We start from the raw sequence: 27,802 nt of genomic DNA on the forward strand, positions 1-27,802 counted from the left end.
AATTTTTTATTTTATTGTTTAAAGCGCTGACCTAGCTCGAGAGCAGCAGAGCTCTGTACAGGGTGTGGGTAGCCGGCATTTGGGCAGCCATCTTTTAAAAGTAGCACAGTACTGTGAGGTCTGTGTGTCGTTATGTATATAAAAAGTCACCAAGAAACGTTTGTGGCCACATTATATAGGTGACCATATATATAGGGACAGGGGAACAGGGTTGGGGGGCTGGCCCCCTAACCCCTTGAAAAAGAAAAAAGTTTTTGGGGGTTGCAGGGGTGTCACCCTCATGTTCCATGTAATAATGTCTATGCTAAAAACAGCACTTTTTCAGCTAATTTTTTGCATGGCAACATTTTTGCAGGGACATTATTACATGGAACCTGTAACGCCACGGAGGCGCTGGTCTAGTCTGGGTTGCTGTGGCCTCTTTGAGCGTGATGCGCAGAACTCGGAACACCGACTGAACAGGACCCTCAAATCTTGCTTGTCTGGCCCGTAGGAATATCCTTCTGCAGATGAGAAAGGGGATTAACAGTCTGCAAAATAGTGTGCTCGTTCCCCCCTTCCCCCCTTCGTTCTTCTCTAACTTCCTCCGAAATCCCCGGTTGAAGCTCACCTTATGGTTTGAAAGGATGAACTCTCCATCCTGCTTCTGGTGCAGGGGTGCGTGTTTGCCCAGTTACTTCACTGGTTTTCAGAATGGCGCTGGCAAAATCCACTTGACTTTTCCGAGCGGAACGCCGTAAGTATGAAGATTACAAAAGTTCAAGTGTTGAGCCTCCTTTTCTGTTGCCTTCCTAACCTGTGATCTGTCCTTTATTTCAGGTGCAGAATGAAGGCGATGCGTTGAGGGATTGAATTGCAGACGGTAAACTCAGGTGAGTTAGCGATGGGGGCGACCCCTCTTAATGTCTTTATATTCCTCCAGTAATGCCTTTTGTCCTTTCCCCATAGGGGCCGGGGTGTGGTACCTGCCAACGAAGCGGCGCCGACCCGAAATGAGGAATGATCCACCAACAGAAGACCGGTAAGTGTTATGGCGGAAAATTAGGCTTTCCTCATATGTTCCTTCTGCTCACCTTTTGTCTCTTCTTCTCTCCCCTAGGCGCAGAGATGTGGCGACCGGTGCAGACAGTCGCGGTGGAGCCAGAAGAACCCCCGAGGACAGGTGAGTGAAGGGCGGCGCTGCAGCGAGCAACGCGGTGCTTTTAAATGAAAGTCTTTTCTCAGGAACGCTGGCGTGAAGGTTCCGGATGCAGGTAAGAAGTTTGATCAAATTCTTGGTTTTCACTTTTCTCTTCTCTTCTTTCCTTACAGGTTTTCCAGGATCAAGGCGGGCATGGCTGGAGACCAGATGCAGGAGCAGACATTGTGAGCGTTCAGCTGCTTCGATGCAGAACAACGCGAAGCGTGAGCTACTGTCTGGGCGTGGCTTAAATAGCCCCCAAAGTAGTTCCAGGTAAGTATCCTTCCCTGGCCACGCCCGAGTGGCAAAATAGTCCCAATGAAAAAATAGTCCCTTTCAGGTCTCAGGGAGGCCTGAATCTTGCAGCATGGTCTGCATCAGGTAAGTGCACAAAACACCTTCCTTTATGAGCCTGGCGCCTATGGCGCCAGGACAGAGTCCAAAGAGCCCCTATAAGGGGGCGCTGGGCTTTTACCCGGGGGCATGATGCCTGCTCCCGGGGGTGCTGGGCCTGGCCTGGTGCTCCGGGGTAGGCATCATGACAGAACCATTGAAAGAGCCATGTTTTGAGAGATTTACAAAATGGCTGTTTTTTGGCAGAAAGGTGGCCGAATTACCTCCAGCACTTTGCTGGGGTGTTTTCCTCCACCTTACGCCACACCCATAGTTTGGTTGTGTGGTATTGCCGCGGTGTAGCAGTAGTAATGCATTGCCACTGTTTTTGGTGACATCACCGATCCTATGTTCCTCAATGAGCCAAGCATGAAACATCACAAGAAGAACACCAGATGATAACTCCTGACATTGGGGAATCTAAATGCCCCCTAATCGTTTCCATGAATGAAATAAACACAAGAATTCACTTAAATACCCAACACAAGCTGACATCTGCCAGCCAGCCAAGACCTCCTTTGAGGTCACGGATTGGGAGTCATCTAGACTTACCTTCTGGTTGGACCACGGCACAGCACGGCCTGGTGCTGAAGTATCACAAGGGACACAAATGCAAGATAGCAGGAGTCTCCACAGGTCAACAGACATCTTTGTCTTGGTCAACATCTCTTCTGTCACTGTAGAATGGAGGGCTTAAACTGATTCACTGACAAGACTTACTGTGCCAAAGCTCGACACGCCTACCACGTGGTGCCTTATTGCACAGTGTGAGCAAGCCCAAACCATTTCCCATGAGAAAATGTGCAAATAAGATAGATAACCACGCAAACGAGGTCCATGATGAAGAGACCGACCGAGACATCTCCAGAGTTCCTGGTAGGACACTGTACCCCTGCCAACAACCGAGTGGATTTCCTGAGAACCGGGAGCCGCAGTATGTGAGCAAAGGGAGTCCTTACCGTCCAACCGGCTCTGCCCCAACTTCAGAAGCAACCCTATTGGAAATTGAGGGGATGTACTGGCCGGTTTGTGCACCTAAAAATCCAGTATATCCGAATCATTGCCTGTCACATGTCAGTCATGTCTGACAATTGACTACCAATGACCAGATGCACATGCCTTTCCGAGTCTCTAGCTGTGCATGTTACTAGTAACATGGGCTCAGGTGACCAGTAGGGAAGCTGCAGTAACTCAAGTGCAACTTGGAGGTCACAGGTTCAAATCCCACGAAGACGCCCCAGAAGAATGATAGGCTTGACGCAGAGTGCATTCTGTTACCTGGAGGGCACAGGCTCGTATCTCAGTGAGATAGCTCAGTGGGTTAATGCATCTGCATGCAAGACCTGTAGGTAACCTTTGGCTAACAGGTGCGAATCCAGGCAGGCTTGACTCTCACTTCGTTCCCTCTGAAATTGATAAAACGGCTAATATTCAGTAGTTTTAATAACGGCTAATATGTAGGGACCACAATTAAATTTGTTTTGGGGAGTTCACTAAATATGCTGTTATTGATAAATGCAATAATGAAGCGATGAGAGCAGTGGCGTGTACAGGGAGTCGCCTGGGTGTCAGGTGAAACCCCTGGAATCTGACTTGCCACCCCATTATCCTAAACTATTATCATGAAACGTTAAACACAGGAATGTAAGACACTGCTAGTAATTGAAGTGGAAATGGGTAGTGGTCCCAAGTAGTACATTAATGCTTTTTAGAGGTGTGAGCGCGCGCGCGCTCGAACTTCATGCCACCCCTGCTTGGGCCGACACAGTCAAGAGAGTCTGGACACGCCACTGGATAGAAGTAAGTGTGTCTCCAGAGGGCATTACTTGAGATGAAATACTCATATCTTCGTCATACTAATCTAGCATCAAATGTTCACCCCGAAAAGAAGCGACCCTCTTTCAGCAGTGCTCCTCTCCACATGCCGGCTTCATCGACTCTCTGGCCTTTTGTACACGGGTTACCCAACATCACAGCATACCTACCACATGACTGTCGATAAAATGACGCAACGTCTTCTGGCTTCACACTGGGCGCTGTCATTTGGCATCTCTGTCGTGCCACAGCTCTGTGACTGGTGCCCTATTGGAAACGGTGTTATTAACATGTGATGCGTTGTGTTAAGCCCAGGATTAGACTGTGAAATAACGTAGGCCCAGGCACGCACAGGGACGTCACTTGCGACCCCTAAAAAAAGGTTTTCTTGTTCAGGCTTCTTTAAAAAAAACACAGGGGATTCCTTAAGTATAACACTTTCAGCAGTGGCCCTGAATAGGAAAGAATAGGAATTACAAATGTGTCTTTCTGGAATTCTATACAATTGCTAGACTCACTGAAGGTTTATTTCAGGCACACTTCAGGGGGCGAGTCACTGATTTATTCTGTTTTTAAACACCTCAAATTCACAATGCAGACAAAATTCTCCAAAAAGCATTTAGAGTAGAATAAGCATCCATTTCGGACTATGTATTTTGCTTTTTCGCAAATTGCAGTTATAGTATTATTTGTTTCTGCAGGTACATATGGTGATCCATTCTTGTATGAAATGTATATCAGGTTACATGCATATTGTAACCATATTTTTCATAGTGTACTTGGGAACAATGCTATGTGATGCTACTTCCTGTTTTGTCTAGGGGTAAAAGGTTGTGTTCCATCGCCTCCCATGATCTCAATTCGGGTTGGAGTCAAATTACATCACTTCCTGTGATGTTGTCAGAGGTCAAGGGTCATGTGATGTCACTTCCACTACCCCTGGCATTTTGGTGAAATGACGTCCCTGGACACGCATATAACACTTTCCACAGCACGCAATCATAAATGGCAGATTGGTACTTTTCATGACAGAGTATAATCTAAGGGGCTTTTTATGCCCTTGTTAAGTAAAGTAACATTGATCGAAACGGTTAAATTAACTCTTCGAACTGGCTCACATTGTTCCAAATTACGGCCCGCTTTGCCCCAAACAACTGCCCCACAATATTCTGTTTTGCTGACCCGGCAGCCCAACCCTGATTTTGCCCGTCAGCTACAGCAGAATCCTTCAGACAATCTTCCAAAATATCCCTTCTGCCTGACAATACAGACTTACTCTACATCCTGTGAGGGATTCAGCTTTGCTCGAATGGGCTTTTGTATTCTGGGTCTTGCATCTGTGTGAATTGTTAGTCAAAATATTACTGAGGTTTACTAAATATGCAATTCTGAAGTTCTCTTATCACCTTACTTCTAACACAGATAGAACCTAGGAGCAAAGGTTCCTTATTCAGCAGTCCATTCTGTGGCAAACGCATTCGTGTAATTACAACATGCCTGTATTTACAAGTCTCTTACCCGTCTTGTATTTCAGTAGAAGCTCCCAGATACTGCGCCTGGAGCAAGGGTCTACTCCACTCGTCGGTTCGTCCAGAACGACGGTTTTGGAGTCTCCCAAAAAAGCGATGGCGATAGACAGTCGCCTTTTCATTCCTCCAGACAGAGCTCGGACGTATTTATTCTTGTGCTCACCAAGACCCACATCGCGTATGGCTCTAGAAAAGGGGATAAGGAACAAGAAATGTTTTAAGCGCAGGGCATGAGATTGACAAGCAAAATTACAGAGTTGCGTCCTTATCATACAGAACACAAGCGCTGAAGTTGGTACCCTGGACAAAATCCATAAAAGAATACTTTGTGGGAACTCAAAAGACTTGTGTGCATTAATAAGTCAACATTATTGCAAAGTCTTGAGTACTGTAGTAGAGATTGACTATGTTCTTTCCTGGTAGTACATTATACACTTGGGGTGATGTTTAGCCGATGTTCCCCAGCTTAGAAATCCCGGTCTCCACAGTGCGTTCCTCTGCAGAAGTCCCAGTGGCTGTGCTCTACATAAGGAAGTGCGCTGGACTTCACATCGCATCGTACACTCATGCTCTGGTGTCTGCAATTCAGACCATGCACTCAGTGTATTGACATCCTGGTAAAGTGTGACATGCAATGACATGTTGTGTAGGAAACATGATGCCGTTCAATGGCACGGAGGGCTCAATGTCAGGCAATGTTTCTGGATGGGCTTTTTACAGCCTATATATGGCTACTCAGTGGGCCAATAAGAAAACATGATGAGGCAGGGGTGACTAACACAGGAATGGTGCTACCTGCATGGCATAAGGCCACGTGCTCATCTCGGACAGCTAAAGTCTACTGTCTTCCTGCGCTGTGAATGTGCTCACCTCTACCAGTGTATGGAAAAGGCCCGAATGTCTTAATGTGAAGGCTTTCAGGTCATCCATATCCAGGATCAGCCAGGCCTTTCCCAGCCACGGCTGCATGAGCCCTCTCTGGGGCCCAGTGCCAACATACCTGTATAGATGGCTGTGGAGGTCAGTCTGCCCCTTCCGTGGGGTATCTGTGCTGCTTTCTCTGAAATGTTTCCTCAGGCATCTACCCAACTTGTGTAATGTTTGTCATTGCAAGAGCACAATTCAGACAACACTCCACTTACTTCAGAGGCGCATCCTCTGCCTCATGTCATCTCGAGTTTAGTAAAAAGCTGTTACTGGGTGAGGCAGTAACCCCTCCACCCCTCCACCCACAGCTCCAGGAGAACCCCTGTGGGTAAGGAGCTCAGACCCGGTGCATATTCTAATCTCCAACAGCCTCTCCCTACCCTTAGAAGGATAGGCCTTAAAATCTGGACGACTAGAGCATGGCTGTTTTTGCCCTAGTTGCATAATTTAGCTGTGCCACGCAGATTTTCAAAGACACTCTCAGGCCATTACCTAGCAAGGGACCATAGAGACTGCAATAACATAGTTGCTCCTCCAATACACCCCTCAGTTGCCATAAACTGTGGGAAAGCATTCAACATTCTTCCCCCTAAAGTCCCCTGACTGATAGAGTATCCCCCATCCTTTGTCCCCACACCCACTGTTGCGCTCTGCTCTAGAAGTGATACTCAGTTAGGTTTGCAGGATCAAGTCACTGATATGATAGGTTATTTATAACGCGCTTAATACCCAGAGGTTTCTAAGTGTGGACCTGGGATAGAACCTGTGGGGCTCTGTGTTGTCTTGCTTCCAAGGCGAGCACGTTGCCCCCGAGCTATACTCCCGAGAAAAGCATCCACTGGACCTCAATGTGCTAGCAGTCTATCTAAAGAGGTTCCGGTCTCCTTAGATCAGCAGAATCCCCCTTCCTCTCTTAGTACTTTATGGCATGATGACCCCTTAATGGCAACTCTTTCTTCCTCTGTGGAATCAAATATTAACACAACTAGGAGCACTAAGTCTCCAGAGCAAACGCAGATAACAGGTCCTAAAGGAGTCTTACTGAATACCAGATCATGCTCACTGTGCTTAGAGAGACAAAGCTTCACCTCACTGATGAGGCCCAACAAGGCTGAAACACGTGTATGGGGTTGCTTTTGGTACTCTTGTTCATAGCATTTCGGTGCTGGGTGGGACAAAGACTGATATGCAAATGGATATTTCCCATCTGTGAAAGGTACAGTGAGCAAAAAGCGTGTGCTGCAAACTCTCATCTCAGAACAGGTTATCATGCCATGTTCTTTCTGGAGAGAAGCGCCTGCTACCTTCTTTGAAATGAATACCAGAAAATTCCTACAGCACTCTACAGAAGTGGCAGATCATCTAGAGTATGAAATCGACCTCTGTGCCCTGACTGAAACGTGGCTACATGATGCTGCAGGGCCATCTCTAGTGCTAGCCATTCCCCAGGATTACACCATTTTGAGAGCAGATAGACTAGAAGGAACGGGAGGAGGAGTTGCTCTTACCATTCATAAACCCCTCAATATTCACAGCATGGACTCAGTGGGGAGTGGCAATTGTGAAACCATGCACGTAAAAACGTTACTTGATCCTAACACCACAGTAAACATCTTATTTATCAACCTCTCCAAAGTATGACAGATTTTATGATCCATTTTAATGACTGGATTTCCCCTACTCTTAAATCCCTAGGGTCCTGGTATTAGGAGACCTGAATCTAAGATTCAGTGACTCGAATGACACTCTAGCTCAGTCCATCCAGACTTCACTGGAGGAATGGAACTTCGATCAACACATTCTCCATCCCACACATAATGCAGACAGGACTCTGGATTGGGGGGCCTCTTATGGGTTAGCATTGAATAACCTTAGAGTTGATCTTTGCCCTTGGTCTGACCACTCGCTTAATTTTCTTTAAACTAACAAAAATCCTACCTGCTCTAAAAAAGAGAAGTATACATGGAAAGACCCTGAATCTACGTAGACTTACTCCACAGGCACTACACCCCCACCCCTTTTTTTCTACTGTAGTAAACAATCTCGATGGCCTGGATTCAGCAGACACACTAGCCACAGCCTAGGATGATACAATGATATTGACAGTAAACACCTTGACACCTCTTAAATCAAGAACGTTTAAACTCCAGCCATCTAAACTGTGGTACTCTACAGAGATACATAAAATGAAAGTCATAAAAGACAAAGCTTTAAGCAATGGCGAAAATCCCCCACAGTGGATAACACAGTAAACTACTTGGGAGGGGTAAAGAATCACAAAAGTGCTAAAAGCAGTCAAATGAGAAAAGGCTTAAGGAAGCTTCCAACTCAAGAGAAATGTTTAAAATAGTACATGAACTAGAGGACCCCTGCCCACCTTGCTCACTAATTAATAAAAAAGAACAATGGTGTCAACACATCCAGAACTCCATGCACAGTAAAGTGGAAGAGATTAAGGTGGACATCGCAGTCTAATTATCCTCCTTGCCCAAAACGCAGCATTGCGGTACTGCAAACATTTGCATTGGGCATAACTCCCTCCTTTTCAGAAGTTACAGAAACAACGATCCGAGACACACTAAGCACACTGAAACCAGCCAACTGTAAGGGCAACCCCTGCCCTCCAGCTATTGTTAAATAGCTGGTTTACTTGCTCCTTTAATCGCCAAGTTTGTAAACTGCTCTTTTAGAGAAAGCATAGGAACGCCGCGCTTTTGAAGAAGCCATCATTGGACCAGTTAGTGGCTGGTAACTACCGCCCTGTAACTGGCACACCTTTCCTGCTTAAAAGTCTAGATAAAATTGCTTATCAACAGATCCAGGATTACTTGAGTCAGTCCAACATCTTGGGTCCTAAACAATCTGGCTTCATAAGATACCACAGCGCTGAGTCTACCTTAATAGATCTAAAAACGAACATCATGCAGTCTATGGATAAGGGAAAATCTTTGCTCCTGGTGCTGCTAGACCTTACAGGGCCTTTGACCTGGTTGATCACGCCACTCTAGTTACTTAAATACCGGAAACTGCCTCTTTCTCTAAGGAAGCGGCCAATTGGGTTTCGTCTTTCCTCTCTCATGGGACGGCCAGAGTGTACATTGAAAAGGCGACTGCAGAGGGCTTCATACTCCCCTGTGGGGTACCACTGGGCTCTTGTATGTCGCCAACTTGTTTAATATCTCCACTTTGCCCCGGTTCGAGATGCTGGATTCAGAAAGAATAATATATGCAAATTATGGGAATGACACTCAGTGTCTATCCTTGCTCACTGGCCATCACGCGGCAGACTCCTTAACCATTAATACTGCCTATGGTCTCATTTATAGATGGATGATGTCCAACGGGCTGGCTTTGAAGAATGTAAAAACAGAGATTATGTTCTTAGTCACTAGCCAAAAGCTGTGTAGACTAGACTCTGTGTTCCAGTCCTTTAAGGTGGTAGACTGTACACTAACATCTTTATCAAAAGTCAAGAGTCTGTGTGTCATCTTGGATTCAGAACTGAGCATGAAAGCCCATGTTGGCCACCTGGTCCCTTGTTCCTCATATTATCTTAGGCTTCTAGGATTGATCCGTCCCTTCTTAGCAAGAGCAGCTGTGCCACAGCGGCTCGAGACATTATTGGTTCGTGCTTGTATTACTGTTCTAGCCTTCTGCAAGGGATTGGGCAGGGAGAACTGAATTGTCTTCAGGTGGTCCAAAATAATGCTGTTTGTGTTGTCTGTTGCATGTATAAAGCAGACCACATTACCATGGCCAGAAAAGCTTTTCACTGGTTGCCTGTAAGGAAAAGAATTAATTTTGCACTTTATGCCTTAAACATATTTGTCTTTATGGTAAAAGTCTCATCTATCTCTCCTCGATGGTGAGTTGACTTATAGCTAGATGGGTTTTGAGATCCAATGATGCCCGTCTGTTGCTAACCCCCAGCGACACTCTCTCCCTGGTTCTGGAAGGGTGTCTTCCACTGGCAGACTCTTGCCTTTGGAACGTCTTACCATTCGACCTAAGGTCTTGCGCCTCTTTGGGGTTTTTTAAACGTTGACTAAAAACATTTCTGTTTGAATGTATCTTGACAACTCCCGAATTCAAAACGATCATTTGCTTGATCTCCTGTGCCCGATTCTTGCATTTGTTTTATGGTGTTAGTCTGTCTGCGCTGCTATGCCCATGGGCCCTTGTCCCAGCGCGTTACAAATAAAATGAATATATAAATGAGATCGCAGTGTGCATCCTACCCCCATCCAAAATCTCGTTCTAGCGCTGGCAACATCCTGTGACCACCACACTCCCTCTCCCCACCCCTGTTTGGCCAAGGTGGTGCACTGTTTAAGGAAACCCCATTCCGCCTCTTTCTTTTCTGATCCTCGCTTCATTGTGGGGAATCCCCAGCAGGCTTGCAGCTTTACGCTGATACTGAAGTCCTGCTGCCTCATCGTAACTGGTGAGTTGTGACTGTTGCGGGTGGGTAAAAGTTCTATTTTGAACTGCTTGAGAATACTTTGGGACATGTGGGACACTGCAGGGTAGACCTCTGGGGGAAATGAGCTGGGATTCTGACCCCAGCACTGACCAAAGACTGTCCCGAGATGGGTAAAAGTCCCCACATGTGGTTCCACGCTGAGCATTGCATCTGAGCATGCAAAACTGAGGCTTGAGGCCTCTCTCAGCCTGGCAACCAGCATAATAAGGAAGGTGAAATGGATGACTGTGGTCTTCACATTTCAGACAGCTCTTCCTCTGAACCAAAGGCTCTTTCCTTCCATAGCAGGTATCTCATGGCAATGTCTGGATTTCCCAAACGGCCCCTTCCATCATCTGCCAACTCATAGATGCCTGCTTCCTTCCTCTGGATACAATGCATTTATTTTCAGCCAGAGAGTGAGGAGAGACAGAGTGGGACTGTCAGGTGGCATTGTGAGCCAGAGAAATGTAATTGGTTTGCAAATGGCCTGGGGAAGGAGTGTAGGGCTGCAGGTTGATTTGCCTTGTTAGGCCTACTAAGATCTCCTCATCCCACGCTACCCACTCAACCCCTCCACAGATGGCTGACACTGGCACATAATAGCTAATTGAGCCACGACTAAGCTCTCCTAATTAGCCATGTCACACTCTCGCACATCAGGGGCTAATCACACCCTAATTGCTGTAATCTATCAGATCTTTGATTTATTCCCCCGATCACATACTCCCAGGTTTCTCAGCCAAACCCATAGAATGCAACCGGGTACTTCCAACTACACCCATCAACACCATAGGTTTCCCCATCTGCCTCTCTCACAGTCTCACTAATGACCCCTCCACCTCTGTTTTTTTTTTTTTACACAGCCACACACATAGCGAGACCACCAATAGTGGCAGAATGGTGCTACAGTAGATCACTTTTATTACATTGATGCAATCCTTGATGTCCATTGGAAAGGTGGCCGTCAGGTTGACTGTTTCACAGATTCATCACTGCAGTGCAGCACTATTGCAGGTTTTTTGGGTACCCAGTCATTTTACCAAAAATAAATCAGAGTGGTAAGTTTTACTGAAACCCAAAATATTGAAAAAATACTGAAGTTTTTAATTAAATATATATATGGTAGTGGGGTAAGGGGTTAAAATGGGACTGGGCTGGGGTTAAAGAGATAGACAGGGCACTTGGGGGGGGGGGGGGCACCAAAACCTTTTTTTTAAAACAATTCAGTATTTTTCAGTATTTTGGCTTCAGTGAAATTTACAACTCTGATTTCACCTTAGGTAAAATCACATATAACTGTTTTTTGGTCACCTGCCTATGAAAGAATCTGGCTCTTCAGCACCTTCCTACTTGGAAAGCAACCTCAGCTCCCGCTCCCTCAATTTTCACCCCTTGTGTCATGCTCCATTCCAACTTTCATCTTATGTCGTCATGGATCAGTGGGAAGTAGATTGCAAGAGTCAGATTCACTTTTGAAAAGGGCGCCCCAATATTTCCAGCAGCAGAACCAGCATAATTGCAGCAAATGCTGCGTTGACTGCACTGTGGGTGCCACACGAGGGGCTGCCACTTTCCAGCACTTCTGGAGATTAACAGCTGGCACTAAACTGATGACAAATCGTTTTCTTCTTCTTTTCTGAGCCTTTAGTTTTGATTTTCCCTGGTGTATTTGATGGCGTTATTATCAATCCCAAGCAAACGTTGTCGGACATATAGAACTATGTTTTTAATCATGTGAAATCATTTTTAGCACAAATGGTCCACATTGGTTCCTTTCAGAAATGTATAGTAACTTTGTATTTGATTTTTGTCAAATTTAGACTTTTTGAAAAAAATATTGGTACAATTGTACATTAACAAAAAGAGAGTCCCAAGCATTTGAGTCTGCTTAAGCAACAGCTTTGTCTCCCACTTTACTGCGCTCGGAGGTGTCATATTTATCTTGGTTTGTAGCTCTCCTGGTTTCAATGGCGTTAAACCCAAGTGGTTGATTAAATACATTAAAACAATTAAATTCCAACACTGTTCCATGATAATCAATTAATCTTGTGTGACGCACTTAGTACCCGAGACGGGTAATGCTTTTGGACCTGTGGTGCTCTGTTTTGTTTCTAAGACAAACGCGTTGCCCCTGAACTATTCTCCCAACCGTCCAATTACAAGGTATATAGATTTAATTGTTCTTCAACACAATTCAGAATCAAACATCATCTAATTTGACATTTACAGGAGGGCTATAAGCTTACCCTCTTCCCCGTTCATGTCATTTTATGGGACTCTTCATCAGGAGAAAGCGAGTCCCTATTTTCTGCAGGCCCGTCTTGTAAATTGACAAAGCATTGGGAAAGTGTGGAAATAGGAACCAGGCTACATTAGAGTCTGCTGAGAGTCAAAGAAACCTGACTTATTTCAAAAGGAATATCCAGTAAATATGGGCTACTGGTCTGAAAATCAATGCAGCTGTCCATTTCCTGAGATGATGTAAAGGGTCAGGCGGGAAAGTGTGGTATTCTAGTGTGAAGGAAACATGTCAAATGCACCAATCATTGATATTTAGAATAGGCATTTACCCATTGAAATATGGCACATTACAAAAAGGGGGGTATACTGGATGGATGTATATGTATTGTTTGTGTAAAGGGAAAATTGTCACAGAAAAAAGAAATAAAATATGCATGTTTGTAGATCCTGTGGCTATGATGAAAACGTGCAGAAGATTCTGCAGAAAGTAGAAGGCATCTGCTTGGAGCGAGGATAGCAGTCTCTAGCTACATCAGCTGCTTTGCAATAGCCTAGTTACAGGACCACCATATGCCAGGATATTCCCAGAGCTCATGTTCACTAACAGAGATAGGCATGCCAATGGGCAAGTAGAAAGCCAGCGGGGCATTTATGAGTAGGACATTATGTGTGGGGTACATTTACTAACCCAACAGAAATCCCTGCATCACCAAACTGCATTTAGCAGTTACAAAAATAATGGCTGCGCTGTCTCTGCGGAGTACATATGGGGCGAGATGGAGCATAGACATCCCGATGAAGTCTGCATTTGTTTTCTCATGGGAACCCAAAGAGAAGGATTCCAAGGCAGAATGGCTCAGCGCTGCTATGCTGTCAGCTCAAAACTTCAAACTCAAAAAGAAAATGTTGTGTGTTTAAAATGACCTTGCACCGGTGCCATTTCCATCTTTAAACATTACAAAGTTTGGTTCCAGTGAAACACAGCCATGCTCATCTATATTCAGGATGATCATCATCAAATGAGGGCCATTCCTCCCTGAAGGGCATTGTTGTGTCAAGTAAAATCAGTGAAGAGCAGAGAAATTCATTTCAGCCCGTACGACCAGCGATCACTTTTTGCAACAAATTAACTCACGCACAGCTCTTCAAAAGAAGCTCTTTCTTCCCTTTGCTTGGTGTCAGTTTCAAAGAACCCATTTCTCGAACATATGCCTGTATACAGAAATTGACCAGAGCTATGAAAACTTTCAGACAGCAAAATGCGAGGAAAACCGCATTTGTTAAATGGACATTAAAAAAAAAATGAACCTGTGTTACTTTGCCTTGCAGAGAAATGAAATGACATTATGACAGCTAAATGGGAAATAATACTGTAAAATGCCCAGAAACACAACTGTACATTTGGGGAAGAAAAGCTGCAAAGTATAGGTGTATTTAACTCTGTGTATTTTCTTTTCTTCACAAAACGAAAATCAACAGCCTAACTGAGGCAGGCATTCCTGTTAGACCAGTTTGGCTTAAAGGCCAAATGTCACACTTCCCAGAGATTTGGCAAGGACCCTGTTTTCTTGGGCTGACAGGTGTGATAAATACAGGCTGCCTCAGACTGCATGGCAGAGATGCTCCCAAGAACAAAGGGGGGATTCCAACACATGTGTTGCCTCAGAAGTGTGAAATTCTCTGCATTCAAACTGAAGGTCTTCAAAGGAAAAATCATGGCAACCTCTGAGCAAAGTTGACCAGGGACAGACATTTGGCTTGGGGGGGTTGGAAAGACTGTCCACTTTGAGAACAAAGCCAGCACCTGTGATTTAAAATACTTTTTATATTAAGACATTTATTGCAGTAATCTAAAGAAGCATTAATGTGAAATTATGACAGCTTTAATGTAATGTTTGCGCCATTAAAATAAGACCATTTGGGTGTTTCTAGCATGTGGGGGATGTGAAAGGCATTAAAGGAGTATTTCTGGGGAATGCGTACATGGCACAGATGCAAAATGTATTGGAAATATGCCTGACATTGATAGGCTTATGTGTAGCCATTTGTGGAATTTAAGGTGAAATATTTTCCATAGAAATGGCGAAAGTTTGCCAGAAGGACAAAACACCATTGCACAAACTTCGGGTTGAAATGGTATATTACTTGTAAAATATGGGGTCTGCCCATCTGATTTTCAGTAGGCGAACAATTGTAAATGTAAGGATTTTGTTTCATAACTGACTTTGGCAAAAATAACTGTGGTATAAGAAAGCGCATCATAAAACACACACCCTGAAACTGATGTCACTTCCCTGGGTCCAATCTGCTTACAGGGAGGCGGCGACATCCACAGCCTGACCTATCCTATCTTAGAGGTATGTCCAGGTTATTTCCGCCCACATAGTAAAAATCCTCTGTTGTCATCCTGCTTATAAAAGGAGGAAGCATTGAGAGAGTCAGGACATTTAAAATTCAGGACGTTCAGAATCCAGATCCAGACATTCAATGTTCTACATTCACCCTGCAAGACTCCAGACTCCAGAGCCGGGCCAGAGGTAGATGATCCATATCCAGGCAGAACCACTTATCCAGAATTAAACCCTACACAAATCCCAATCATTCAGGGAAAAAGGAGGAAAGGCTGCTGACCCCTTAGGGAGAATCCGGTGACCAGACCTGTCCTTGCCCAGCTGATGCACCCCACTATCCACTGTGACCAGACCCCGGTTGCCCCGCTGTTCCGTTAAAGGATTGCCCGTCCTGTGCATTGACCAGTGATCCTTGTTCCGCTGTCCAGAGACCCAGTTAGCTGTCAAAACGACCCTACTCAAGTGTATTTTTTAAGTATCACCCTTCCCCAGAACCAAAAAGCTGCATACACCGTTCTGTTGCCTTGCAATTTGTCCAATCCTATAGGAAATCCTATAAGTATCCTAGTAACTTCTTAAATTGTCAGAATCCTCTGTGTAACCTGTCCTTCTAAAAATCTGTGTTAGTCTCCATGTGTTAGCGCAATTCTTTCCAAATTATTTCAGTCTGTTGTGGAAGTCCTTAGTACTATTTTGAATAATTTAATTAATTTCCCATAGATTTGAACACGGCGTGAATAGGTTAAACTTAAAAATGAACTTCCTTGCGTACCATGTCTTCCTTTAATAATATAGCCACTAAAATATAGTTGCAGTAAAACAAATTATTCTGCTAACAAAACCAAGTTTGCCTGTGAAAGTGTTTCCCTTTTAAAAAAACAATTTTCTATTCCTTCTAAGAATCCCACAATGTCACCCATAAAGAGTCACCCTTTCACTTTAGCAGCATACCTGTTATGTGCCTCTGTACCTCATCAGTAAAACTGATTTTCGATTCTGTCTGTTTAGCTAATTTCTGAAGCTGTTTGCTTGTTTTAAACTAGTAAAAAATTAGGAAATTGCAATTTTGCCACGTGTGATACTTGCTGCACTGTATTATCTTCCCATAGCCGATTTTCTAACCTGTCTGCATGTTGTGTAGTGCTTTGCCTTGTAGCTTGTAAGTTTTCTTGCCTCTTTAGTACAGCCACACAAATTCCTGTCTTGTCCATTCAGCCGCACATGTAAAATATCTATTCAGTAATTCCGGGTGCCATTTTGCTCAATTTCAAGGGATTTCAATCCGATTTTGGCCTCCCATTGAGGGGTGGTAGGTCGGATTTTCAATCTGATTTTTGCCTAGTATACCTGATTCCTTTCTACTCCTCTCCACCCACACAATGCTTGGTTAACCGGTGTTTGAAGGAGGGATCAAGGAGGAATGCATAACAGTTGTCCCATTTAAAAGGTATTCCCAAAGGTGATCTGGTTTTCATTCATATTTGCATTCCTGCGTCTGATGTCAGAAAGTGAAATTAAGTGTATTCTATCATTTTGCTGTGTAATTATCACCAGACTGGTGATTGCTGCCCTATATTTAATCTGTTTGATTTTCATTTGAATTTTTAAAATAAATAAATATTTCATTACACACCGGCCTGGTTCATGGTCCATTGCGACGCGGGGTATACTTCAAGGGGGTGAGGGGGCGAGATGGTTTGGATGCTTTCTCAAACAGAATCTGAATTAAATAAACTTGAAAGCGTATTTATTGTGCGCCACATCTATAGCCAGTAGAAAGAGTCCTGGTCTGGAGTGTGCTGTGTCTTTGAATCTGTGACATATGTCACTAGGGACATCAGTGAGAGAGGCAGACCAATTCAACAGTAAGGCTGGAGTGGATTTTGGAGAATTTCCTGAGGATCTAAATGAGCCTTTGAAATGCAGTGGTATCCGGGACCGTGAAAGATAAGAGTGTACACAAGAAGAAGGCGCTAGAGATGCAAGTTATCCGTTTATCTGTGATGTAAATAAAAACAAGATAATGAAGCGGGGACGGTACTGATCGAAGTTGACGAGAGTACAATATCGATCTTGCCCTGACGCAAATAGTGACTGAGTATTCTCTCATTTACTAATTAACTGGGTGATCATCCCCCTAATATATTTGTGGAGGACCTTATAAAGTTATCAGCAGCCACACATATATTATAGATAGGGAGTGGGGATGGGAGTATATACCTGCAACCTATAGTTACTGAAAAAATCAAGTGTATAAGGCAGTGTGTGCCTCAGAGTCTATCTCCATAGATGTTGTCTTACATTTATCACGCTTTCAGCAGTGAACCATTTATTGTGGACAATGTGACAAACTCAGGTCGCTGGCTCTGTCCAAAGAAAGATGGATTACAAGGGTATTGCCAGAGTTGAAAGCTTCATGAAGATGGCACGGCATGGGAGCTGCAGACTCTCCACTCCAAACCTATGCCCATTTACCCCTGCCGATATCAATATCCGAGACTTGTGATCTGCAAACATGTCAATTTAGGTTACAAGATGAAACCTTTAATCTTTTGTTACTGCCCGTCCCCTATTACCACTGAACAGGAGCTAGGAGAGGCTGTCCTATGTATTAAGCAATACTATGCTTTGGTAATTCTTGTGTCACATTGCATCTAGTGACGCCCAAACCACAGATCATGAAATGACTTAGTGGTCCTAACCCAACCTTTACAGAACATTCAGATCAAATATACACCCTGCAGAACCTCATACTTGAGATGGGGTCTCAGCAGCAAAGCGTGAATAAAACACCAAACACAGCAGGAGGAGACCAAAGAGGAAGGAGCGGACACCTGAGCATGCATATCTCAGTACTTGAGCTGACCCCTGTATATTGTATAGCTCAGAGCACCACAGACCTGCTAAGGGACGGGCAAAATAAAAGTGGAACCAAATCAGCCAAACTAAGGATCTCAGAGAAAAATGACTTTAATCGTTTGAAGGCATACAATATCAAAGTGAAGGTAAGGCTTGTAAAAAGCAGGATTGCTATTGATTTGATTATGAATACTCAACTTCTTTGTATTGAGTGCCGGTTTTAACTCTTTGTTGTCCTGGTTTTTGTTTTCTAGTCATGCAATTAACTATAATCACTTCTTCGGTTGGGGTGCTGCATTGATTTATCTACTTTGGACAAATGTGACGACCATGTTTGAGTTTGATATTGTGAAGTAGCACCCCATAGAAGTTGTTTTGCATCAGAAGAACGAGATGTACTATTTATATTACCCCTGAAGAATGTCTGGCATTGATGCTCATAGTACAGAAACATATAAGGTACATGGGTTTAGGCATCTAAGTAACATACACTAATAGCATAATAGGTATTGTAAAATGAACATAGGTGTCAGGAAGAGGTACATTAATAAACATAAAATTCCATTCAAGACTATCTGTTCTCTATGGTTTTTAAGACACCTCTATACTGAATAGCTGGGTGGAGAACACAGTTTACTATTTGTTGCAAAATATTTTTTGCAAATGTTGTTTATGTTAGGTTATGTAATGTTGATTTATACAGAGCACCGCTACCACACACGGGCAGTCTCCAGGCGCTTGCATGGCTCAGCAAGAGAAGAGGTGTGGGAGGGTTAGTGAGGATAGGTTCAGAACCAGGAGGAACTGGCATCTGTAAGTGTTGTTTTGCATGTGGGAGATGGTGCGGGAGGCCCTGTGCGTTGTAACCATATATGTAAGACTCAGTGCCTCAGGTGTGTGCAAGTGTTTGTGTTGGTGTTAGTGTTGGGGTGGGTTGTGGTTTGTGTGCACTGGATTAGATTGTGTCAATAAGGGATCCAGATCGTGGGTAGCTGTTGCTGTATGACTATATAGTGTCATGGTGTGCGCTTGTGTAGTTGATGGTCTTATGTACTATGTGGCAGGTGGTACACTCTATGTGTTCATCCAGAATCTCAGAGAGATGGTCCGGTGTGAACATTGAATTGATTCTTGGTGTGTTTATGTGTAGTGTGGCTAGCCCAAGGGCTAGTGTAGTTGCGTTGGTTATGATGGAGGAGCAGGAAGGGGAAGTGGGTTAGTAAGACGGTCAGTTTGGTGGAGCCTCTGGTGTGACTCTTTGGTTACTGCTTGATGGCATCTACACGTTCTAGGTTGTGGTTCGTCGGCCCATCACGCCCCCTCTCCAGTTGTTTGTCTGTAATGTTTTTGCTGCCAGTGTCCCTTTGTGGGTGTCATTGTCTGTTGAATAACCAGATTTTGAGTCCTTTCCTGAAGGTGATGTGGTCTTCTGTGGCTCTAATTTCTTTGAGCATGGCGTTACAGAGGTTTGCATATAGATATGAGAACGCTGTTCTGACGAATTTCCTTTTCTGCATAATATTTTGCCTCTAATTGTAGGTTGTTGCTGGATCTTAGGTCCCATCTTGGGCAGTACTGGCTGATCTTGTCGAGGAGGAATTCAGCTCCTTATATGTGCAAGGCTTTGTGGGCGATGCAGAGTGTTTTTAATTGAATGTGTTTTGTTACTGGTAACCAGTGTAAGCTTTTCAGTGCTGGAGTGATGTGGTCTCTTCTGTTTAGTCTTGATAGGATCCTGGCTGCTGTATTTTGCACCCTTTGGAGTTTATGTGTTAATGTGTCTGCTTGCATATGTATTAACACATTGTTTTTTAATTATTATTTTTGGCACTGTATTTGGACATGTACAGTGTAGGTCACAACACCAAAGCCAAAATTCCGAGAGATCCTGAAAGAAGAGATAGTTTGACTGGCCACTCTTTTCTTTTAATGGCCAGCTTACAGTGGTGCTGGATAGACCTTCCAGCATCTACCTAAACTTCATCCAGTCATATGACTCATGGATATTAAGTGAGAATACCAAAAAATAAAGTTAGGCTCATGTATTATGCATGCCAGACAAAGACTTGGCAATTCAATGTGGATATCTCTTGTCGCCATTCTGTTACTTATTAACGGGGTAAAATACAGCAAAATCGGTGATCCTTCCTAATCTTAAATTAAACCCAATAAACTTGAAATTATTTATCAATTAATGAATAAACTTCCTATTGTCCCTGATAATACAATATACAAAAGAGATGGATTCATAATTTACTTTAATTTAATATCTAAGCACAATTAGATAAAGAAAACAGGACAACCAGGAGAAGAAATGAAAAATGCATTGCAGAGTGAATATATCAATATATTTCAACATCATATGAAAACAGACAATCCATAGACCAATCGCAATAATTATCTATTTCATGGAAAGGATACATGGAAGGAGCTGCCCAATCTTTCTGCAGTCTCCACCGCTCCTGTTACCTCCCAGGCCTACTGTACGGCTCTGCCTTCTCACTTCACTTCTAAAATTCAGGACATCCTTTTCCTCCCTCTCTCTCCTCTCCCTCTCTTGGCCCCCCTCTGGCCACCTCTACCTCTCATCACCCTTTCTTCACTTTCTCTCCGACAACACCTGACAACATTTTTAGACATGTCTGATCTATTAAAGTTGTTTTCCAAACAGGTGCTCCCCTGCTCCTCCAGAACCATCAAGGACCACACTGATACTGTCACGCCAGCTTTGGCTGATTTCTGTAATCACTTTTGCCACTGGAACTGTCCCCTCTCTCCTCAAGCACTCCCTTGTTTACCCCTCTTTAAAATGCCTTCTGCCGATCCTACCTGTCCGGCAAACTCTCCCCCAATCTCTATCACTCCTGGAAAAGCTGGCCATCTCTCAGTTTACTCTCCACGCTGAATCTGATGGTTGTCTCCATGACCATCAGCCTGGCTTCAGAGCATGGTTATCAAGCAAAAAAGTGGACCAGTAGATCGGGATGACACTAACTAAATTCAGTGTATATCAAATTTCATTCAAAAAACTCATAAGAAAAATCAATCTTTGCATCGTAAAATCCAGTAAAAATCAATCAATTCATTCCTTCAATCACAACCACATACAAAACTCATTCAAACATTCAAATGTAAAACACCAGAGTGGTTACTACACCAATAGGCATTGATAATATTGCTACACTAATTATTTTCAGTTATCACATTAAACAGTGACCCAGTCCATAGTATCAGGTGTCGTCGTATATCCGGTAATTTATTTGACCAGATGATTCACACAGAAAAGCGTCGACACGTGTTTCGGTCGGAGACCTTCTTCAGGACGTAGGGCATGGAGCAATTACTGCGCCCTGTTCTCAACGTATATGGGCCAGTAGTAAGTCTAAGAAAGATAAAAACCATAGTGTCATCGCTATTTTTTAAAACAGGTGACTGATAATGTCACAAACATGCTATAATTCAATAAACACACGAGCCCCTACTCACCCCCAAGTTCCAACTCGAGGGATGGTGAACGGGACAGCGGAAATTAATCCCTCCCTTGTCTTGTTGTACCTAGAAACACTTGTGTACAGGCGCGTTATAAGTGACTTATCATATCATAAGGTACACATCAAACAAGTCCATTAATTTAAACCCTTTTAATCTGGCAAGCTATTCTGTCTGATCTGACAAAACTAATCCAACAAGGTTGAATTGTGAGCTTCCCCTGCTCATGTCAAATCCATATAAAAAGCATGGTATGAAAACGAAGGATAGATAAAGTTTTCCTTTTTCGCTCAGCATTCGTGTTGTCACCCACGGATTAGCAGTGGCAGCTCATGATTAAATTGCAGTGGCAACTTCGTAAGCAGCATCATTTGTAAACGCCAAAACTTCAAACCGTGTGGAATCATCACATTCATTACTTATAAATGGTGGGACACTGTTTAGTAGATCAGGCATCCCTCCCAAAGGGGCACTAAAATAATAATGATGCACTTTTTGTCCGGATGAAAAATGACAGTAAATATCATCAGAAAACAATAGAGCGTAAGCAGAGTGTCCAGAATGGAACTCCGTTTCAATTTGAGAAGTTGAAAAAAATATTTTAAAATTACAATCTCAAGGTATCACCGCAGGAATAAAAGTAGAAGCAAATACCAAGAGAGCCCTTTTATTGGTATCCGAACATTGAGGCTCAGAAAGACCCTGAAAGGCACATTACAACACTAGGTGAAGGGGGGTTTGGGAGTTATTTGGTAGCAACACGTGGCCACCTGTTTATACATTTGCAGTCTCAAATACAATTGATAGCGAATTGGTCTTTGGTTGACAGTGTTTTAATTTTGATAAAGGTAATTTGGGTGCTGCTTGGTGGTGACTAGTAACACTCAGACTGCCGAGTGTGTCACAATTTATGAAGAACAGAATTTTCAAGTCACCTTCTAGTGCACCTGAAGTTAACGCTAACTATAGGTTAAATGATGTTCCAAAAATCATGTTTGTTGTATCATGAGGCTTTTTTATTCCAAAAATGATCCTCCAAAAATTGTTCTTAAATAGTAGTGCCCTCTACACGTATTTCACCAAATCTTTTGGCTCATCAGGAGGGATTTATAACAGAAAATTCAATTCAAATTCATTGATTAGATATTAACATGCCTAATGATTAAATATTTGCATTCATCTAGAGAGCTTGGTCCATGTTTAGATTCCAAATTAGTTTGAAATTGGAGTGGTCTTGGTTACATGTGTGTTTGGGGTTTCCCCTGTGCTGTTTTACCCCAATAGGAGTTTCTTTAAAGTCTTTCGATTGAGACTTGAGATCTTCTGAAAATTGTCTTCTTTCCTTGTTTCAAACAAGATTTTTGGAACTTCATTTAACCTATAGTTAGCATTAACTTCAGGTGCGCTAGAAGGTGACTTGAAAATTCTGTTCTTCATAAACACGTGGCCACCTGGTTTGTAGCGCTTTGTGTTTAGGTAGAGAATCTATGAAACCTAGTTGAACACCATGAGAACCACAAGTAATGTTGGAAAGACTGTGCACCACACCCTTTTCTAGGGAAAGCGCCCCCTAAGAATATGAATGTTCATTTTTTCCTACACATTTCATGTTGTAAGATTTGATTTGTTGGTGGCTAATGGTCTATGCCGGATGTCACTCCGGAATAAAATGAAGTGAACAGATGCATCTTTTAGGCTTTCTGGAAAAGTGCAAAGGAAGAAATACTTTGAATGTTTAGAGGCAGTAGGTTCCATTGTCTGGGTCCATAGATCGACAAAACGCTGATCGCCCCTATGAACAAATATGGATAGTGGAATCGCTAAAAGAGGTTTGTCAGAAGATCGTAAAAGGTGATTTGGATCGAAACAGGTCACCTTAATGGATAGATACTGTGGCACAAGATTGTTTAAGCGTTTGAAAACCAAACAGAGGATTTTAAACTCAATCCTCTGCCTAACGGGAAACCAGTGTAGAGATCTGCGCAGTGGAGAGATTGAATCAATTGTAGGCGGTTTAAATATGAAACATACTGCAGCGTTCCGTGCTCTCTGAAGCCATTTAATTTGTCTATCAGGAATACCCTAAAGAGTGCCATTCCCATAGTCCAGTATGGAATTGACTAATGCTCCTACAGCAATTGCATGATCTTTCTGAAGGAGAAATGGAAGTACGCATTGAAGCAAACAGAGTGAGTAGAATGCCAAATGAACATTGGCCCCTATTTGCTGCTCTCACCCAAAAATGGCCTGCTATAGGCACCCTAGATTTTTTACCCGAGTAACGAAGGTCATAGAAGAAGGAGCCATGCATCTGTGGTGGGGTGGATGATTAGCACACACTGCCAAAAGGTGTTTCGGCCCAAGCAGAATCAACTCCGTTTTGTTGGGCTTGAGCTGGAGCTTGTTGGAGGTCATCAAGCAGCCCACTTCTTCGATGTTGTGCAAGGACTCCACTCTTTTATTCACCCTAACATACATCTGGGTATCATCTGAATAAGAGTGAAACCCCAGATTACATTTCCTGAAAATAGCCAATAATGACTGCAAGTATACATTAAATAATAAAGGTGACAGAGAGGAGCCCTGAGGAACTCTACCTTTCTGATATAATTCAACTGGAGTGCAATCACCAAGCTTAACTTGCTGATATCGGTTAGGTAGAAATAAGCTAAACCAGTCCAGTGCATGGTCCGAGACTCCACCCACCGAGGACATTCGAAACAGCAGGATCTTATGATCCAAAGTGTCAGATTCTGCCAAAAGGCCGAGCATTACCAACAGCGTTATATCCCCCTCATCAGAGTTTTTAATGATATCATCCCAGACTGCCAGCAGGGCAGTCTTGGTAGCGTGACGAGGGCGAACTCCTGATTGGAAGGTAAAAACAGGATCTGTTCTATTTGGGATACAAATAATAAGTCAAGCGAAGAGACAATTTAATTGACAGCCTCCCCATCCACCCTCATAGTTACCAGTTTTACGGACTAGTAACAAGCTAGGAACATTCACAATTTAAAAAAAAATGAGTCACTAGCTTCTTGTGAACTCACTCACAGAAGCTGGGAGCATTTCATTACAGAAGGTGGACCTAAATATGCAATCGCCTGGGTCTCCTGAGTTTGCCAATAATAGATGAATTTAGCTTTGTAATAGGGTTGGGGTCCACATAGGGACTGAACAAGATGCTCTGAGGGCACTTCCATAATTAACTCTTTCAATATCAACTGTCAGAACCAGGGACCCTCACATTAACTCCATGGAGTCCAAGATTCAGCCTTTATGTTCTAGAACTGGTCAAATATTCAAGCAATTAACAAGCCTTCTTGAAGAACTCCCGAATCAATACCAGTCCACAAGCTACTTTTGGTTTCCCCATAGGCAAGACCAAGCTTTTTTTCAATTTTTGTAACACAAAATAATGCTGTTAATGCAACCTCAGAAACTGAACTCTGCTAATCAGATCTCACTTTCCTAATGCTCGATGCTGAAGAGTATACTGCATATGTCTTATCTTTGCACCTTGTTTGCAGACATCCAACCGTTGTCAAGTAGTTTGGCAGCATTGGGGGAGGATAGTAGCATTTACATTCCTCACCAACAGATATGTGTATTCCCATGGTCTGGTGGCACTTTAGTCAAATATAAACACTCTATATCTGGTTTTATCTAACAGCCTGTGAGAAGATACTGTTATAGATGTCCAAAACCTATTTCATGTCATTTTATTCAAATAGTTTCATGTGACTCCAGCAGAGGGAAGCAGCCTTTTCTTTCTAGAGTTGGGTTCCTCAACACCAAGAGAGGGAGTTGCCCAGCCCAGGTTGTCCCTTTGTGTTCTCTGGAAGGGCTTGACCCCTTCCCAAGGGAATAGGACATGGTCCCATGGTGTTGGGTGGGAGACACTGCTCCGAAAGGAGCTCCGCCATGGTGTGAATTCTCCATTGTAATGGCAGTCACTGGAGTCTCTTTGATGTATGGCGATCAGTGAGATTACAGTAGCCCAGGAGAGCAGTTGCACCCAGGAAAAGGGTTGCACCATCTTGTACATTCCTGGGCCATGCATGCTTCCTGTGCCCCCTCCCCACTTGCTGCAGACAAAGCACTCTGGGAAATAACATCAGCTGGCTAGACCTGTGTTACTTCATCAAGGATTGGTCCTTTACAGGAGGCTTGCAAAAGACATAACCTCTGCAACACACTTATGATTTAAGGGTGCGAGAACTCTGTACGTTTAATCATCTTTGATTTCAAGAAGAAGGATTTTCTCAAAGTTTACTGGAGTATAGTCTACTGAAAGTCCTCAGGCATTGATGTGAAAATAATGCTTTCAAACGAGGGAGTCAGACCTCCCCTCCTGAACCACTTTAGAGATACATCTAAAGTAACCTGCTGCTGGAAAAGGTCTCCCTGATACGGAGACACTACTTTCTAGGACACTGAATACTTTAATTTGCATCCCTACAAGTGTTCTATGGCAAACTTCCTGGCTGGGAAGGGCAGAAGAAGGATTCACCTTATACTCTAGGACGTCGGACAGTTTCACAGCATCCCAGGAGCAAAGGAAGCACTCCCTGGCTCGCTCTGCACCAATGGCAAATGTTATATGTTTTCCTCTTATTGCTATTGTTTATTTAATTCTTACATTTTCATTAACTATTTGAGTGCCCTTGGAAACATTAGTGCATCCTAATGATGTGGTTCAATTTTGTCCTCAGGACTTGCATATATGCCCTAAATTAGGGATGTGTGCTCTCTGCAACACCCTAGTCGGAGCGTACCATGCCCAAAACATGTTTTTGGCTGAGGTACTCTGGGTCCCTGGGTCAGAAAGCAAGCCCTCAAATGGATGGAATCCAGTTGTTGATATTGTTAATTAATGTGTCTCTTCTTTCCCATGCAGGTCCCATCCGGCTTCTGCAACATATGTCCTAAAAGCCTTGGCCGTTGGGCATGTGGCAGAAGGATGTGGAAGGTTGGAAAAGGATCTAATTTGGCTACACTGGAGAAGAGAAGAGAAACTGATGGAGCAAGAGGCAGAAGGCCAGAGGAGAGACCCAGGTTTCTGGGAAGAGAAGGACTTAGGAGATTGAGGTAAGAAAGATAATGGAGGCTGGAGGAGAGATGCACGGCTCCGGAGAAAGAAATCAAAAGGGGGGTGGGAAGAGGAAGACCTAGAAGGCTGGGGGTGAGCACAGAGACCCAGTATGTTTGGGAGATAAAGACCAAGGATGATGGAGAAGGAGAGCCCCAGGAGGCTGGGGATAGAAAGACTCAGTGTGCTGGTGTGAGATATACAGGGAAGGCTGGAGAGGGAGCACCAGATGAGTGAGAGAAAGATCCAAGAGGAAGGGGAGAGAAATACCAGCAAGGCTGGGGAGGGAGATACACACACTGGGGCTAGAGATAGAGAGAGATGCATTAAGGTGGGGAGAGAGATATCCAGGATGTATCAGAGAGCAAGATCCAGGAAGCTGGGATAAAAGACCCAGAGGCTATGGATAGGAAGACCCAGGAGGCGAGAGAGAGAGAAAGAGAGAGACCCAAGTGGCTGGGGAGATAAGGACAAAGGAAGTTGGAAGAAAGATTGCAAATTTAAGTATCTGAGGAAAAGTAGGTAAAGAAGCAGTTGTTCGGAAAGTAAAGTAGGTAGTGAGAGGAACCAGGGAGGGGGGTTGAAGCCAAAGAGGTGCCTTAAAGGAAGGTGGTTAACAGTGAGAAGATTTTAAAGAAGGGTGAGCATAGCAGAGAGGTGAAATGGCAATTTAACCAAAGGAGGAGAAGGACAGGAAAATTGGGGCGGGGTAATCAGAAGATCAGGAGGACAAGACAGAGAAGAGGCAAGGGAATGCCTGGTTTGGAAGGGGAATGATCCTGAGGTGAAGCACTGATGAGATCCAGGTGAATTAACAGGATAACGATAGAATGAAGAAAGAAACAAGAAAAGGCCCCCCTGGTATGAGCTTGTGTCAGTACATTAAACATTAAGACGAAGAGAGAGTTCTAGTTGAAAGGCTGTAGGATCAAGACACAGAGTGTGGAAGGTGGTAGGAAAGTAGAGAGTGAACCCTCAAAAAAAACCTTACAGTGACCTTCTGTTTTCCTATGGCTCTAGGCCTTAGTTTAATCCTAGCTCCAGTATTATACCAGTTACATTATTAACTGTAGCCCCTGTTTCCCGATCGCGTTCAAACAAGGGCAGACACCTCTCACCCCGAACCAGGGACAGTCCCATGGGAACCACCACCCCTGGCCCACTGGATAGGGAGGGGTGCTGCACCTCAAAATAAAATTACTGATAATAGGAGATGGTCTGCAACCTGAGTTCTTATATCTCTACAGGACACAGACAGTAGAGTGAATTGTATAGGTCTCCAATATGCATATTATTTCCCCCAAGCGAATTACTTTGGTTTTGTTCTTATAAAACTCTATTATTTGTTTTGAACGATAATCTACATCTGTTTTATATCTGATCTTTGTATGCTTTGTCACATATGTTGTCAGGGTGTGATCAGCAGGCCTCCATATGGTAAATCACCAGGCACAACATTCC

General features: G+C 43.6%; 1 protein-coding gene across 1 annotated transcript in view; it reads right to left on the reverse strand.

Moving 5' to 3' along the window:
• Positions 1–27,802, reverse strand: part of ABCA13 (ATP binding cassette subfamily A member 13) — a 2,251,223-nt gene that overhangs the window by 1,619,972 nt on the left and 603,449 nt on the right. Inside the window, exon 25 of the mRNA XM_069613428.1 lies at positions 4,907–5,103. Coding sequence (XP_069469529.1) covers positions 4,907–5,103 — 197 coding nt within the window. The remainder of the gene's footprint in view (positions 1–4,906; positions 5,104–27,802) is intronic.

The sequence above is a fragment of the Ambystoma mexicanum genome, chromosome 5p, assembly GCF_040938575.1.
Source record: "Ambystoma mexicanum isolate Mex_15411 chromosome 5p, UKY_AmexF1_1, whole genome shotgun sequence".
Classification (NCBI taxonomy): domain Eukaryota; kingdom Metazoa; phylum Chordata; class Amphibia; order Caudata; family Ambystomatidae; genus Ambystoma; species Ambystoma mexicanum.